The sequence below is a fragment of the Lithobates pipiens genome, unplaced genomic scaffold, assembly GCF_037356315.1.
Source record: "Lithobates pipiens isolate NorthernLeopardFrog02 unplaced genomic scaffold, aLitPip1_a1.2 Scaffold_23, whole genome shotgun sequence".
In the NCBI taxonomy this organism is placed as follows: Eukaryota; Metazoa; Chordata; class Amphibia; order Anura; family Ranidae; genus Lithobates; species Lithobates pipiens.
This window is the reverse complement of record NW_027507785.1, coordinates 100,273,703-100,290,809: the sequence shown is the minus strand read 5'-3', so window position 1 is coordinate 100,290,809 and position 17,107 is coordinate 100,273,703. Positions and strand designations below refer to the sequence as shown.

General features: G+C 41.5%; 2 protein-coding genes across 3 annotated transcripts in view; both read right to left on the bottom strand.

The window, feature by feature from the left end:
* The window catches only part of PTPDC1 (protein tyrosine phosphatase domain containing 1), a 150,155-nt gene that overhangs the window by 106,104 nt on the left and 26,944 nt on the right, over positions 1-17,107 (bottom strand). The window lies entirely within an intron of this gene.
* The window catches only part of BOD1 (biorientation of chromosomes in cell division 1), a 31,322-nt gene continuing 26,946 nt past the window's right edge, over positions 12,732-17,107 (bottom strand). For both annotated transcript variants that reach the window (XM_077452104.1, XM_077452105.1), the window contains 2 exons: positions 15,403-15,448; positions 12,732-14,228 (listed from right to left, as the gene is read on the bottom strand). In XM_077452104.1, coding sequence (XP_077308230.1) covers positions 13,692-14,204 — 513 coding nt within the window. In that variant the 5' untranslated portion in view covers positions 14,205-14,228; positions 15,403-15,448 and the 3' untranslated portion in view covers positions 12,732-13,691. The remainder of the gene's footprint in view (positions 14,229-15,402; positions 15,449-17,107) is intronic.

Below are 17,107 nucleotides of genomic sequence, written 5' to 3'. Positions count from 1 at the left end.
GTCACCCAATGACAGCTGATCATGTGATGTAAACAGAAGATCAGTAATCAGCTTTCAGCGTGAGCACAAAAAAAAGCCGATCACCAGCTTCTGTCAAAGGGACATCTGTCTCGAATAGTGGGAGCCACCACCGCATCATCTGTGCCCACCAGTGTCGCCTGCCAGTGCCATCTGCCAATGCATACCAGTGCCACCTATCAATGCTCATCAGTGCTGCCAATCAGTGCCACCTCATCGTTGCCAGCAGTGCTACCTATCAATGTCCATCGGTGCCGCCTTATTAGTGCCCATCAGTGCAGTCTATCAGTGACCATCAACACCACCCAGCGCCTATCATTGTCACCTACCAGTGCCCATCGGTCACCCATCAATGCCTTTCAGTGCCACTTATCAATGCCCATTAGTGCCGCCCATCAGTGCCCACCAGTGCTACCTATCAGTGCAGCCTCACTTTACCTGTTTGCAAATTTTTTATAACAAACTACAGTAATACCTTGGATTGTGAGCATAATTTGTTTCAGGAACATGCTTGTAATCCAAAGCACTTGTATATCAAAGCGAATTTCCTCATGAGAAATAATGAAAACTTAAATGATAAGTTCCACAACCATTTATTCATAAGTCCTTCATAGTCCATATAAAAAGATTAAAAATGAAAAAGAGAAGCCGTGCTAATTGTATTAAAAAACCGTCCGTATGCACCTGAAATAATTAGCTTATTTGATGAGGCTCACCATTTAGATGCAGATAACCCCACAGGCAGATGGATCCTCAGCTGAATGCGCAAATGGAATCAATGAATGGTCAGTCCACAGTGCCAGCTTGGGCAAAAAGCTCCGTGTATCCTGCAGATAATGGTAAGTGTCAACCCCAAAAAAATTTGATAGCATACCATAGCGTAATAACGCCTAACTTATTTATTGTTAAAAAAGAAAGAAATGCACTTACAAACAGGCAATCAATCTTAGCATAAATGTCAAAGCCGGCCGGCAATAAACAAAACTCCCATTCACCTCAACGAGATGTGGTGACTTCAGCACGTACCTCCCAGACTCGTTTTGTCATCAAATGACATTGATAACGTCATTTGATGACAAAACGCGTCTGGGAGGTACATGCTGACGTCACCACGGCTCGTTGAGGAGAACAATATAAAAAGATTATATCAATGTGATAGGTTATGTAACCATAAAATGTCTATCCACAAGGGGATTAGAAGCAAAATCCACCAGGAGTTAGATTATAAAAGAGATGAGAGGCGCCTCTAAGTGTAGCAATAAGGTTCCATTTAATGAAGGTACAACATTTAGCAACTCACATGGTTTATGACTGAAAGAGGCACATCTAAGTATGCAGAGGCATCCGGGGTAAAGCTGTCCACATAGACCATCCCCCCACACAGCTGGCTCTCACCGTTGTCAGTCTGAAATCATGACCGGGAAGACTACCCTGCCGTAGAGCGATTGATACGCTCATGGAGCGCAGCGTGGAAGGGACAACGTCGATTGCGGTGTGGAGGATGGTCTATGTGGACAGCTTTACCCTGGATGCCTGCATACTTATATGTGCCTGTTTTAATCATCAACCATGTGAGTTGCTAAATGTTGTACCTTCATTACATGTAACCATATTGCTACACTTAGAGGTGCCTCTCTTCTCTTTTATGCTCAGGTGTGACATGACGCTACTTGTATATCAAGTCAAAATGTATTTAAAAATGTAGCTCGTCTTGCAAAACGATCTCAAACCAAGGTTTTACTGTATAAAACTGTTGTGGCCTTTTTTTTCAAAAATTTTAAATATTTTCGGTCTTTTTTCTTTTTTTTTTTTAAGCAAAATACCAACTTTTTTAAATTTTTCAAAAAATTGTGACAAAAAATGACAACTTCAAAAAGCTCACCATGCCTCTTACTAAATACCTTGTATTGTCTACTTTCCAATAAAGGGTCATTTGAGGGATATTTGTACTCTCCTGACATTTTAGGGCCTCAAAATTTTTTAGATCCATCCCATAATTTGTGGACTCTATAACCTTCACATAGACTAACCACTTCAGCTCCAGAAGGATTTACCCACTTCCTGGCCAGGCCATTTTTTGCAATACGGCACTGCGTCGCTTTAACTAACAATTGTGCGGTCCTGCGACGCTGTACCCAAACAAAATTGATGTTTTTTTTCCCCACAAATAGACCTATCTTTTGGTGGTATTTGACCACCTCTGCGTTTTTTGGGGGGGTCTTTGCGCTATAAACAAACAAAACACCGACAATTTTGAAAAAAAATTGTAAAAAAACAAATTTATTCATCAGTTTAGGCCGATACGTATTCGGCTACATATTTTTGTAAAAAAAAAAAAAAAATCGCAATAAGTGTTTATTGATTGATTTGTGCAAAAGCTATCGCGTCTACAAAATAGGGTATAGATTTATGGCATTTTTATTATTATTTTTTTTAATAGTAATGGCGGGAATCAGGGATTTTTGGTGGGACTGTGACATTGCGGCGGACAGCCATTTTTGACACTTTTTTGGAACCAGTGACATTACAGTAATCAGTGCTAAAAATATGCACTGTTCTTGTACTAATGACACTGGCAGGGAAGGGGTTAACATCTGGCGCGATCAAGGAGTTAAATGTGTTCCCGGTTTGTGTGTTTTAACTGTATGGGAGGGACTGTGTGACTGGGAAAACACACAGATCCGTCTTCCTGCTTAGCAGAAAGAAAGGATCTGTGTGATCTCCCCTGTCAGAACGGAGTTATGCCTTGGTTACACAGGCAGATCCCCGTTCTGTCACTGTGGGGAATGATTGCGGGTGGCCAGGCGGACATCAAATCCACCGGACCCACTGATTGGCTCCCCCACTGGCCAATGGGAGTGCATGCATGCCCACAAAATTGAGTTCCCGAGCTGGCGTACAGCTACGGTGATTTGCGGGAACGAGGCAACCTGCCGCAGTATAATCACGGAAGCTAATCGGCAAGTGGCTAAATAATATCCACTTATTTGGGTTACTAGGTTATCTCTCAATCAACTTCTGTACAACCAGCCTGTCAGTTTCTTTTCTCTCACTCGATTACTATAGCCACTATAACGATCACTGATCATTGTATTCTGATGGCGGGGAACTCTCCCCTCTATCACAATACAATACCCTGTTTCCCCAAAAATAAGACCTAGCGTGATTGTCGGTGATGGCTGCAATATAAGCCCTACCCTGAAAATAATACCTACAATGACTTTAACTAGGGCTTATATTTCAGCCATCACTGACAATCACGCTATGTTATATTCTTGAGGAAACAGGGTAGCTCTGCAAGAGGGATTCCCCCATCAACACACTCGGTGGTTAAATGAAAAAAAAATGCATCATCTATGGCCTTAGATGTACTAGCAGATTTTGATACACTAACATTAAATTCGAACTCCAGTTCATACTGCAGTTACAGCAACATTTTTTCCTTTTGGTGGCACAGCCTGTCAAACTCACCTATTAAGTTCAATGGGCTGTACTGAAACCTTTGGCTTGCAGTTGTGGTGCAGTCCTATGCCACACTCTGAAAAGAGATCCACTGCGGATCGCTTCTCAGCAGTACCAAAGGTCTGAAAGAAGCCAAAATGTGCCTTCTGTGAGTACAATTTTAAAATTCATATGTGGAAAAAAAAGAGACTGATATTGAAGTCGTGCTTCACAATTGTACATTGTTAAACCTTGAAGCTGTGAAAACTCTTCACAAAGCGGTTGTGCTTTTCTATACTTCCCACAAATGCTGCTAACGTTCAACGGCCTTCATATCCTACAAAAGAGAAAATCTGCAGCGCAGTGTAGAACAGAACTTGAGTTTTACATTAACCAGCGCAGTTCTGAACAGACATATCTATAGGAAATATTAGCTCCAAGTTGAATGTTGGGGTGTCAATAGAGAGGGTGCAATAGCTGCCAATGATGCCAGGCAAACAAGGTAGCAGGACAGGTACTTGCTTTCATTTACCAGTTACTGTATACACATATTTCTCTGTACTGTTTCAGGCTCATATGATCATCATAACCTTATATATGATATTTTATTTAACTATATAGCTTAACCACTTCACCCCCGGAAGATTTGGCTGCTGAATGACCAGGCCATTTTTTGCGATATGGCACTGCGTTGATTTAACTGACAATTGTGCGTCTTTTTTCCCCCACAAATAGAGCTTTCTTTTGGTGGGATTTGATCATCTCTGCGGTTTTTATTTTTTGCACTAAACCCCCCCCCCCCCCCCCCCAAAAAAAAAAAAGTGACGATTTTGAAAAAAAACACAATATTTTGTACTTTTTGCAGTAATAAATATCGCAATTTTATATTTTATTTTTAAAAAAGCAAATTTTTTCTCAATTTATGCCAATATGTATTCTTCTACATATTTTTGGTAATAAAAATCGCAATAAGCGTATATTGATTGGTTTGCGCAAAAATTATAGCATCTACAAAATAGAGGATCATTTTATGGCATTTTTATAAAAAAAATTTATTAGTAATGGCGGCGATCTGCGATTGTTATTGGGACATTATGGTGGACACTTTTAACGCATTTTTGGGACCATTTGTATTTATACAGTGATCAGTGCTATAAAAATGCATTGATTACTGTAAAAATGTCACTGGCAGGGAAGGGGTTAACACTAGGGGGCGATCAATGGGTTAATTGTGCTCCCTGTGTGCGTTTCTAACTGTAGGGGGAGGGGACTGACCTAGAGGAAATGACAGATCGTGATTCTTAGCTATTAGGAATGCACGATCTGTCTCTCCTCACAGAACAGAACAGGGATGTGTGGGTTCACCCACACACATCCCTGTTCTGCCTCTCGTGCCTGTTACAGTTTTTTTTCCTATTGGGATAAATGTTTTGCATATATAAAGGCTGATCATTGTAAGCACCCCTGACAGTGTTAGGTGGTTTGTCGTCTCTTCCATGTAATCTGATACATTATGCTAGAGAGCTTGTTCTTTCGAAAAACAACAGGCTTGTTGGCTGGATCACCAGATGAAAATGAAGATAGAAACTAAAACAAGAAATCGAATGAATCCATCACATCTAAGATTTGGTAAGCTGCAATATAATAAATGTTTTCTTTTGGGTTTAAAGGGGTTGTAATCCTATGCATGAAGGTGAAAAAACACCTGGCAGTCACCAGCCCCTCCCCGTTTTACTTACCTGAGCCCCTTCATCTCCTTGGCGGGGACGCGCTGTCCCCGCTCTTAATTGGATAGATTGATAGCAGCGCAGCCATTGGCTTCAGTTACTGTCAATCAAATTCAATGACATGGGCACATTCGGCTGCTATGGATGCAAATGCTGGAGGGCACCCGCAAGGTAACCCCCTCAGGAGAGCACTTCTCCTAGGGGGTTATCTGGTGTGGGGAGGAGCCGCCGGGGGACCCTAGAAGAGGATGTTTAGGGGCCAAAACGAGCCGCAGAGAGGAGGCAAGTATAAGTTTGTTATTTTAAAAAAATAAAAAACGATCCTTTCCAATCACTTTTAAACTGCTTTAAGAGACACAGAGCAACCACTAGGGGGAGCACAACTGTAATGTACAGCCCATCCTGCAGACATGCAAACCTCAGGATGGAGGGGAATCAAGGGGCCAACAGTTTTTGTGGAGCCCCCACCCCCTCCTTTTTACAGTTAAATGTAAATGGATGCAATGAGGAGGAGGGTGTAACATTTGAAACAGAAGGAGAGCTAGTATATATTATTCAGAATATATGGAACTGCTCAAAACATTTTTGGAAAATCTTGCTGGAGGTGACACCAAGTTGGCTTTGGGTATAAAACACAGGAGATGATTTACTAAAACTGGAGAGAGCAAAATCTGGTCCTTTGCATAGAAACCAATCAGATTCCAGTTTTTTTTTGTCAAAGCTTTGGATAAGTTCACATTTTGTTACATTTTATGAACAAACGAACCCGATAGAACATCTTAGAGTGGAGACTGCGAGCCAGGCCTTCTCATCCAACATCAGTACCCGACTTTACAAATGTGCTTTTGGAAAAATGTTCAAATATTCCCATTTTTTCCTATGCAGGTCCCCTTTGTGAGGATTTCCCTTACTTCCTGTCCTGTAGATCCGACAGAAAGCTGGAGAAAATCTCTCAAAAGTGAGGGAAATCAAAGGGAAAATAAAACCCTCCCATCCTTTATGGCCAAGGAATTTATGTGCCTGCCAAAGCCTGGCCATAAAAATCTCAGGGATGGCTTCATCCAACCCTGCCTTGTCCCTAGGACATTGCTCCCAGACTTTTCAAACTCCCTCACATGCGCTCTCTGTCATAATAGCTCTGAGGTCAGCCATACTGTGACGTAGGAGATAGTGGACCACATATGTGCAGGGGTTTGAGTGCTTGCTTCTGTGATGGTGGAGGTGAGCAGCAACGACTCAAAGTGTCATAGAAAGGTCCTAGCAACAAGGCTGGATGGGCTGATGCCACCTTTGGGAGTTTTTCAGACAGACTTTGAGGGGTACGTAAATGGCCTACACCTATAGCAAGGTTTGTGGGTACCCAAAACTAGTGTAGCAGGTCACAATAAAGTGGAACCCCTATTTTGTGTTTTGAACAGAATCCTGCCATCCTGCTTTCTGAAACCTCGATTCAACATAACCATTCATGGGAACTGTTCCCATCAAATCGTACACAGCAACAGCCCTGAGGAAGGGAGAATCTATTTCCCCTGAAATTTGTTGGCTTGATGTACAGTGCCTTGAAAAAGTATTCATATCCCTTGAAATTCTCCTCATTTTATCATGTTACAACCAAAAACGTGAATGTATTTTATTGGGATTTTATGTGATAGCCCAACACAAAGTGGCACATAATTGTGAAGTGGAAGGAAAATGGTAAATAAATATGTGAGAAGTGTGGTGTGTATTTGTATTCAGCGTTCCCGTCAATAGTTTGTAGAACCTCCTTTCACTGCAATTACAGCTGCAAGTCTTTTTGGGGATGTCTCTACCAGCTTTGCACATCTAGAGAGTGACATTTTTGCCCATTCTTCTTTGCAAAATAGCTCAAGCTCTGTCAGATTGGATGGAGAGCGTCTGTGAACAGCAATTTTCAAGTCTTGCCACAGATTCTCAATTGGATTTAGGTCTGGACTTTGACTGGGCCATTCTAACACATGAATGTTCTTTGATCTAAACCAGGGGTGGCCAACCCGCGGCTCTCGAGCCGCATGCGGCTCTTTGATCAGTTTCCTGCGGCTCTTGCGTTCGGGCTGGTTCATTCGGCTTTTGCGTTCGGACTGGGCCGATGGTTCAGTGGGCTGGTTTAGTGACAGGCAGCCCGAGTCTCTGCACTCCTCCGCTCCTCCCACACATCATCAGCCAATCAGCATGTAGTGTCCCCAGCCCGCCACATTTGAATACATAGGCGCTGGAGTGAGGCTGAAGGGGGGCAGAGGAAGGAGAAACACGCTGTATCTGAAGCCGATGAGATACAAAAAGGTATGACCACAAGTGTGCAGGTTACTGATCTGTCCTCCCTCTGTCTTGCTCTGTACTTTTTTTTTTTTTTTTTTAATAACTGTTTCACCTGAACACTGATAAGATCTGCTCAGCACATTCTCTGTCTGTTGATAGTGTGACACACGGCTGGCTGTTAACCATTTCAGCTTCTTTTCACTTATTTATCCAGAGCTCTGTGTGTGCTGCATGCTTTCTGTGATGTTTTTTGGAAGAATTTACTGCTAGTTCAGGCTAGAAGACCCATTAACTGTTTATTGTTATCCTGACCAGTTCACTGTTTGTAAGACAATTTGTATTTTGGAAATTAGATGAGCTGCTGTCTTCTGTCACATGGATGTACTTTCAAAGGAAGATTACTGGCTTGATGAAAATGACTGGCCTGTGATCTTTGTAGTGTTAAAACAGTGTGTGCAGTGTGTGTGTGAAAGTATGTGTGTATGAGGAAGGGATGGGGTGATGTTCATGCGTATGATGTGGCTCTTTGCGGTAACTCGGTAAAAAATTTGGCTCTTGGTCTTCGTCTGGTTGGCCACCCCTGATCTAAACCATTTCATTGTAGCTCTGGCTGTACGTTTAGGGTCGTTGTCCTGCTGGAAGTAAACCTCCACCCCTGTCTCAAGTTTTTTTGCCGACTCCAACGGGTTTTCTTTTAAGATTGCCCTGTATTTGACTCCATCCATCTTCCCATCAACTCTGACCAGCTTCCATGTCCCTGCTGAAGAAAATCAACCGCACAACATGATGCTGCCACCACCATGTTTCACAGTGGGGATGGCGTGTTCAGAGTGATGTGCAGTGTTTGTTTTCCACCACACAGCATTTTGCTTTTAGTAAGATTTTGGTCTCATCTGATAAGAGCACCTTCTTCCACATTTGCTGTTGTCCCCCACATGGCTTCTCGCAAGCTGTAAACTGGACTTCTTCTGGTTTGTTCTTTCAACAATGGCTTTCTTCCGACCACTCTTCCATAAAGGCCAGATTTGTGGAGTGCACGACTGATAGTTGTCCCATGGACAGATTCTCCCATCTGAGCTCTGCGGCTCCCCTAGAGTTACCACCATGGGCCTCTTATCTGTCTCTCTGATTAATGTTCTCCTTGCCCGGTCTGCCAGTTTAGTGGGTGGCCATGTCTTGGTAGGTTTGCAGTTTTGCGATGCTTTCTCCATTTTTGGATGATGTATTGGATTGAACAGTGCTCTGAGATCTTCAAAGCTTGGGATTTTATCCCTGACCTGTCTGGTGTGTTCTTTGACATTCATGATGCTGTTTGTTCACTAAGGTTCTCTAACAAACTTCTAAGGGCTTCACAGAACAGCTGTATTTATACTGAGATTAAATTACACACAGGTGGACTCTATTTGCTAATTAGGTGACTTCTGCAGGCAATTGGTTCTACTAGATTTAGGGGGTATCAGAGTAAAGGGGGCTGAATACAAATGCACACCACACTTTTCGCATATTTATTTGTAAAAAAGTCTGAAAACCATTTATCATTTTCCTTCCAGTTCACGATCATGTACCACTTTGTGTTGTTCTATCACATAAAATCCCAATACAATACATTTACGTTTTTGGTTGTAACATGACAAAATGTGAAAAATTTCAGGGGTGTGAATACTTTTTCAAAGCACTTTACGTGTTGCCAATTTTGAATAGATGTGTATGAACCATACTTTAGAAGTTGCATTTCTCTGGACCCTGGGCCCTACTTTCCCTTTATCCAAGCTTACTTGTTTAAAAAAAAAAAAAAAAAAAAAAAAAGGAAGGCTAGTGCACACTATTCGTTTTTTTTTTTCCCGTTCAACCCAGCAGGCTGAATGAAAAAAATAAAAAAATAAATAAAATAAAAACACGGAAGAGCTCGAGAGGAGCCATTGTCTAACTATACCATATTAGTACAGCGATCTCGCCCGCTGAGCGATTGTGTTCTAACAGGGGGGTGGCCAGAACACATCGGTCAGCGCTTTCAGCCATTGGCCGAGAGCGCTGATCGGCAGACCTTATTCGGTCATTCCCCATCAACAGAAGCCGGCCTGTCGAACTGTCCGCCTTACAAACAGGCCGTATGTCAGCCGGTTTCAATTGAACGGGCCGATGCCGCCCGGTATTCAGCCCGTGTGTGCATCCCTTAATGCATTTACACATCCATATACATCCAGTGTGGGGCTCTTGCGGTCTCTCACATACACAAAGCCTGAATGTCAGTATGAAAGCATTTCACACTTATCATTCAGAGTCAAACCTGTCATGGAAATTCGAATTTGGTGATAAATCAGACAGAAAAAAAAAGGTTTCACTAAACAGCATCAGGAAACTGGCCTTCCCACTGAACTTGTGAGGAGCTGTGTGAATCTAGAAATATGGGATTCATAGATCTTTATGAAAGCAACGTCTGAACTTCATTAACCACTTGACCTTCAGAAGATTTACCCCCTTCATGACCAGGCCATTTTTTGCTATACAGCACTGCATTAACTTTAACTGAAATTTGCGCAGTCATGCATCGCTGTACACAAACAAAATTTATATAATCCCCCCCCCCCCACAAATAGAGTTTTTTTTTGGTGGTATTTGATCACCTCTAGTTGTTTGGTTTTTTTTTTGCTATAAAATGAAAAAAGCTGACAATTTTGGGGAAAAAAAATATAAAATTTTACTTTCTGCTATAAAACATACCCAAAAAAAATAAATTATAAATAGATCATACATTTAGGTCAAGATGTATTCTGTTATATATTCCCGGTAAAAAAAAAAAAACAATAAAGCGGTACTGGAATTTGTATTTATTCTTGCTACTAGCAACAGCGGCGATCAGCAAATTATAGCAGGACTACGACAGTATGGCGGGCAATCTGACACCTTGTGGGAACCAGGGACACGAATACAGTGATCACTGTACACAAGCAAAGGATGTGATGGATTTTACTCCCTGCATTGCAGGGAAAAAAACAGCACATCCATGCTGACAGGACAGAGCTCTGTCCTGTCTTCCTCCTCACTGATCAGCGGGTGCCAGTAGTCATCCATTGGTCGACTTGCTGATCGGCTTGTGATGTGACCAATCACAGCACAGGTGACGCGCATGCCCCCCCTATCCGGAAGAGCAGAATCACTATTTATATTACACACACACACACACACAGTGGATATAAAAAGTCTACACACCCCTGTTAAAGAGGAAGCAGACCTTGCCAATTTTTTTTTTTTTTTAAAGCCTTAGAACGAAACCCTGCAACACCACACTGTGAGCTCTTACAGACACTTCCATCTTCACCCAGTCTTCCTTCCTGATTTGTGTCCTCCGGCAGTCTGATTTGCCGCGCAGCAATAACGTCACGTCCGCGCATGTGCACAGGAGTCACAGATCGCGGCACAGCTCTGAAGGGACGGCACGGGTATATTGTCCCTTGAGAGCGCATGAGCAGCTGACAACTTTGGCTGCATAAAGTGTGAATATCACCTAACCCGTGAGGTTATAGCCTTACTTGTAGGTACAAATCTACAGAATGGCTTTACTTACTCTTTAAAACGTCAGGTTTCTGTGATGTAAAAAAAATAAAAAATAAAATGATACAAAGATAAATAATTTCAGTTTTAATGTGACCTATAAACTGTACAACTCAATTGACAAACGGAAATCTTTTGTCTGGAGTTGCAAAAAGTGTGCTCCCCTGTCATACCTGGGGATGTAGCTGTGTTCAGAATTCAGCATTCACATTCAAACCCATGTTAAATAGGAGTCAGTACACACCTGTCATTTAAAGTGCCTCTGACTAATCCCAAATAAAGTTCAGCTGTTCCAGTAGGTCTTTCCTGACATTTTCTTAGTCGCATCCTACAGCAAACGCCATGGTCCGCAGAAAGCTTCCAAAGCATCAGATTGTTAAAAGGTATCAGTCAGGAGAAGGGTACAAGAGAATTTCCAAGGCATTAGATATACCATGGAACATAGTCATCATCAAGTGGAGAAAATATGGCACAACCAAGAACTGGCTGTCCCTCCAAAAATCGATGAAAAGACAAGAAGAAAACTTGTCAAGGAGGCTGCCAAAAGGCCTATAACAACATTAAAGGAGCTGCAGGAATATCTGGCAAGTATTGGCTGTGTGGTACATGTGACAACAATCTCCCGTATTCTTCATATGTCTGGGCTATGGGGTAGAGTGGCAAGATGGAAGGCTTTTCTTACGAAGAAAAACCATCCAAGCCTGGAAAAAGCATATGGGAAAGTGTGTTCTGGTCTGATGAAACCAAGGTGGATATGTTTAGCACAAAAATACTGCACATTGCCAAAAGAACACCATACCCACAGTGAAGCATGGTGGGGCTTTGTGGCTATTTTTCTTCAGCTGGAAATGAGGCCTTAGTCAAGGTAGAGAGAATTATGAACAATTCCAAATTCCAGTCAATATTGGCAAAAAACCTTCAGGCTTCTACTAGAACGCTGAACATGAAGAGGAACTTCACCTTTCAGAATGACAACAACCCAAAGCATACATCCAAATCAACGAAGAAATGGCTTCACCAGAAGAAGATTAAAGTTTTGGAATGGCCCAGCCAGAGCCCAGACCTGAATCCGATTGAAAATCTGTGGGGTGAACTGGGGGCTGTGCACAGGAGATGCCCTCGCAATCTGATAGATTTGTAGTGTTGTTGCAAAGAAAATTGGGAAAATATTGTCAAGTCAAGATGTGCCATGCCGATAGACTCATACCCAAAGGCTGAGTGCTGTAATAAAATCAAAAGGTGCTTCAACAACAGTATTAGTTTGAGGGTGTGCACACTTATGCAACCATATTATTTTATTTTTTTATTTTTACTTCCCTCCACCTAAAAGATTTCAGTTTGTTGTTCAACTGAGTTGTACAGTTTATAGGTCACAATAAATAATTTCAGAACTTTTTCTACCTTTTTTAATCTTTGTCTCATTTTTTTTACATCACAGAAACCTGACATTTTACCAGGCGTGTGTAGACTTTTTATATCCACTGTATGTGATAAAGCTACAATGCACAGTTGCCAAGTGGTTATTTAGCATAATTGCAGTGCTTTGTAGACAACACTGGAAGTTCACTGAAGCAAATCATAAGTCTTGAGAGACAGCAGAATCGGTCTACAACTCCCCCAAATAGATGTACCATTTGTGGGTTGACTTGCCCTTTTCTCAATCAATGGTAAAATGTAAAGTACATAATATACATAGTCAAAAATTACAAGAACAGCTTATGAAAAAACATGATTTTTTATTTGCAGTTATCAGAAAATTCATTGTGTACGAATACAACTAAAATGCATTTTTCAAAGCAAGACAAAAAATAACAGGCTGAGCACAATTTGGCAGTCTAACATAACAACACTTGTACATTCAACTAAGAGAGTAGGTAGTCTTATGTTCAGAGGCAAACCATATTTCAATTTCAGAATCCCCCCACATCCTGTTACGTTATTTCCAAAATATTGTCACATGCAAAAATCTACAAATTAGTTTGTACAGTATCACCAATCTACAGCCATGTCTGACTTCTTATTAATTCAGATTCTGGATCAAAGATTTCACAGGGGCTTCGGTGAGGCTTCCAAAAGATAATCACCATCACTTTCTGATCCTGGTTCATCTTTTTTCCAGTTCATTCTAATTTAAAATGTAAGCTATCCAGCACATTGCTTAAAGTGGAAGTCCATGCTGAAACTAAAATCCCTGCATCTATAGCCACCAACATTCTAAACACTAACCTATCTAGCCCTGTAAAAGGAAAAAAAAAAAAAATAATCAGTATACATACCTTTTCTGCAGGTGATCAAACCCGATCTCCAGCGTCGGAACCTCTGCTGAGTACACGTCCGACAACGGCTGTGAAATGAATGGGGAGTGACGTCACCCATAGACTTACTATGGGGCTTCCATTGTCGGACGTGTCTTCTGCACCTGCCCACACAACAAAGCCATGGCTGACAGCTCATCGTGGGATCAGAGCTTCCACCGCTGGAGATCGGGTAGGATCACTTGCAGAAAAGGTATGTATAGCGATGTTTTTCTTTACAGGGCTAGATAGGTTAGTGTTAGAATGTTGGTGGCTATAGATGCAGGGTTTGTAGTTCTATCATGGACTTCCACTTTAACAACTCTATAGCCAATAAGCATCACAGATGCAGTCATGATTTGTTTCAAAAACAGATTGTCTTCTAAGAGGCACTTTGAGATGGGACAGGAGGGTCATTCTCTTCTGGTTCTGGAGGTGGCGGAGGCAGCGGAGGAGCTGACATAACTTCTTCTTTTTTCTGAGACTCTAAGTACTCATGAACAGCCTTCTCTATCTGTGGCCGAAATATGTAATTGAGTTTAGGGTCTACCACCTGTGAAATAATTCTATCTACTCCAGCTTCCATCATCCCAGTCTGGACGACACTCTGCCTCAGCCCGTTACGCAGTTGGTTCTTGTTCATTCCTGCATTCCACTCCTGCTTGTCTAGGTGAGTAGAAACAAAATTATCTACTTTTTGCCTTAAATTTTGGTAGGCTGGTTTGGTGTCCACATCTGCCAAGCAATCTCTTCTAAATACATCAAAGAGACCTTGGCTCTTCAGTTGTTCAACAATCAAGGCAATAAGTTGAGGATCTCCCGGAGGCAAAGAGGCTACATTTGTTACTCCACCCATGTTGGAAGAGCCACTTGTTCCACTTCCGCTTTCAGCCATGGACTCCTGCAAACCTTCCGATACCTAGGAGTAAAGAACATCTTTATATGGATAATGCTGCAAGTTACATTTTTACTTAAGATATTGCAATAAAAAATAAAAAAAAAAAATAAAAAAAGGGGACTACTATAGAAGATTTAGAGGAAACACCACTACTTTAAGCTCCACTCTTCCTTAGTTATACTACAGCTACATAGGTTGAAAAAAAAAAAAAAACACAACATTGAGTTCCACCAATACAATAATAAATTAACTGAATACAAACTAGCACTCATAAAATCTTAAACTCAAAGCTGTTTCAGAGGAAAGCAGAACACCTCTAAATAAAGAATAACTCGTGACTCGAAAATGTCCCAACAGCCTTCCAAATCCCCTAAAGCAGTTGTATACCATCTGGATTAACAATTTATTTAGTAGTATAATTTTAATTATAATTTTATTATAGTAGCAAAGCACCATGAGAATTCCAGCCCTTTCCTCCCATTGTTTTGGAACCAAAATCCAAGATTTCCATGTTGACTAAAATTCCCTTTACAGGAGAAAACTTGACCTCTGAGATGGAATTCATTATGAATCAAAGGTCCAGATTAGTCTACTGAGATGAAAACCAAAGGAAGATAAAGGTCTTACTGATGCTTACCAAAAGGGTGCAATGAAGAAAAAGGGACTTCCTGGGTTAAACCACAGAGATATTTTTAGGAGAGATCCAAAAGAGGAAGCTTGTTCGCACCCCCCTTCACTGCCACATTTGGTACTTTTGGAGGGCACAGGTGCCTAGTTTTGACAGGTGCCCACTCCCACTTCGGGGTAAGGTTACCACGGCAATTTTTAAGTATGTCTGCCAGTATTCCTCCCTGCCTTTTGGGACACACACACACACACACACACACACACACACACACCTCCCAGAATGCAGCTGGACTATTCAGAAAGCGCAGTGCGACTCATGCATGCGCAGTAGGGAACTGGGTGTTAAGGCTTCACCAACGGTTTCCCTTACTGAAGATGCTGGTGCCTGCATCCGAAAATGAAAAATGGGCTCGGATGCCGAAATCACTGGATTCCTGTACAGGTAAGTGTCCTTATATTAAAAGTCAGCAGCTACAGTTTTTGTAGCTGCTGACTTAAAAATTTTTGGGGGAGACTGGAGATCCTCTTTAAGTTTGACAAAGCCCAATGCCAAAGTGGCACAACATACCTGTTGACAGTGGAGTTCTGGAAATTTCTGTCACTTTATCGCTTTCCTGAAAGACAGATGAAGAGTAAATTAAAACAAAGTGTAGATAAAGCTGAAGCAATAATGTCATACTGTTTATAGCCATGCTCTTTATACAACTCATTTCATGGTATTAAGCAGGAGCCAATATGCCCAAATAATTAGGGCTAGTGCTTATTGTCATCAATAGAGACATGTTCCCTGGCTTCTTAAAAACCAGGCTAGACTGAATGTCTCCTGAAATCTAAATGAATTCATATCAGAATACAGTATGCCTGCATAATACACATTTATTAACATGAACATATTACATATGAAATCTTTGAAACCAGACCTATGCTCTGAAATGTCAGATCCTGTAACTAAATCAACTACCATAGCAATGATTTTTTTCTTTTTTTAAATCCTTCAATTTTTTTTTAGGTTGTCTTGATCTATTTGGTTGTTTTTGAGATCCAACACTGGTGGGAATGGTAAAAATTGCCTGAAAACAGCTACGTCTTTGGGCAGCTTAAGTCAGCCAATTTAGGAGCCACAAGCATACAATTGTACAACCCAACCGCACTGTCTACAACTGGCTGCTGCATAAACATGAATGCTCATAACTTCACCGAAGATGACTAGGTTCTTTGAAAGAATTAGTTCTAGTAGTGGAACACAAAATGATCTTTGAATAGATTCCCTCTGTTAAAATAGACCTGAAATAAAACTGGAGATATGCGATCCTATAAGGAACACCTAGAAATGTTAAATGCACCAAAGCAACACCAAAGCTGAAAAATTGTATTCTTCTTCCCCCTTAAAGATATCAGTGCAGCACCTACAACAGCCTTATAGCTACTATATATTTGCAGTGTAAGAAGCACTATGCTTCGGACTGCTAGCTTCACAAGATTTGAAGATATCACCAATATATTTCTCACTATTCTACTTGCTGGAGAGGAAGCTGTCCCTGAGGATCTGCAAATAAGCTTCTCTGTGCTTTAGCTTCATTTGTTTTGTAGATCTTTGCTTTCTGAACCTCTTCTGTGGCTGTCTGATTATTCCTCCATCAGTTAACAGAGCACTAAGCATGGAAGATTGAGAGTAAGGATGAGCCCAGGCATGTTCGTAACTCCACGTGTCTACGCCCGCCAGGAAGCAAACACTCTGCAGCGCTAAACACAGACCGTGAGACATTTCCTGATCCACAGCTGCACAGATCAGGAAATGTTTCACTACCTGTGATTAGCATTGCGGAGTGTAAGCTTCCCGGCGGGAGCAGGCACGTGGAGCTGCGAACACGTCTAAACCCGTCTGCTGTGCTGTGTGTGTCTATAGATGCACATAGCTAAGCTTGGGACCAAATGGGAGCACGCCCATATGTGCATCTCTTTACTTGGCTCACTACAAGACATACCCTGAGGAGGGAGCATTGGACGGCAATGGCAAAAATTGACAGAAGGGAAGTCTTTTTGTGCAATATTGTTACACAGAGCAGGTAGATTTACCCTTTTTCCTAATAAAAAAAAAAGCTGCTTACCAGGTAGGCTGTGTTGTCTGTCAGGGCTTTGCAAATCTCAGGACTGATAGAAATATAAATCTTACGGCAGGTAAGAAAGTCCCCATATAGAATTTATATATGTATAATAAAGTGTACATTTACTGAAAACCTAACAGTTAATCATACATTTCTTACCCATCCTAT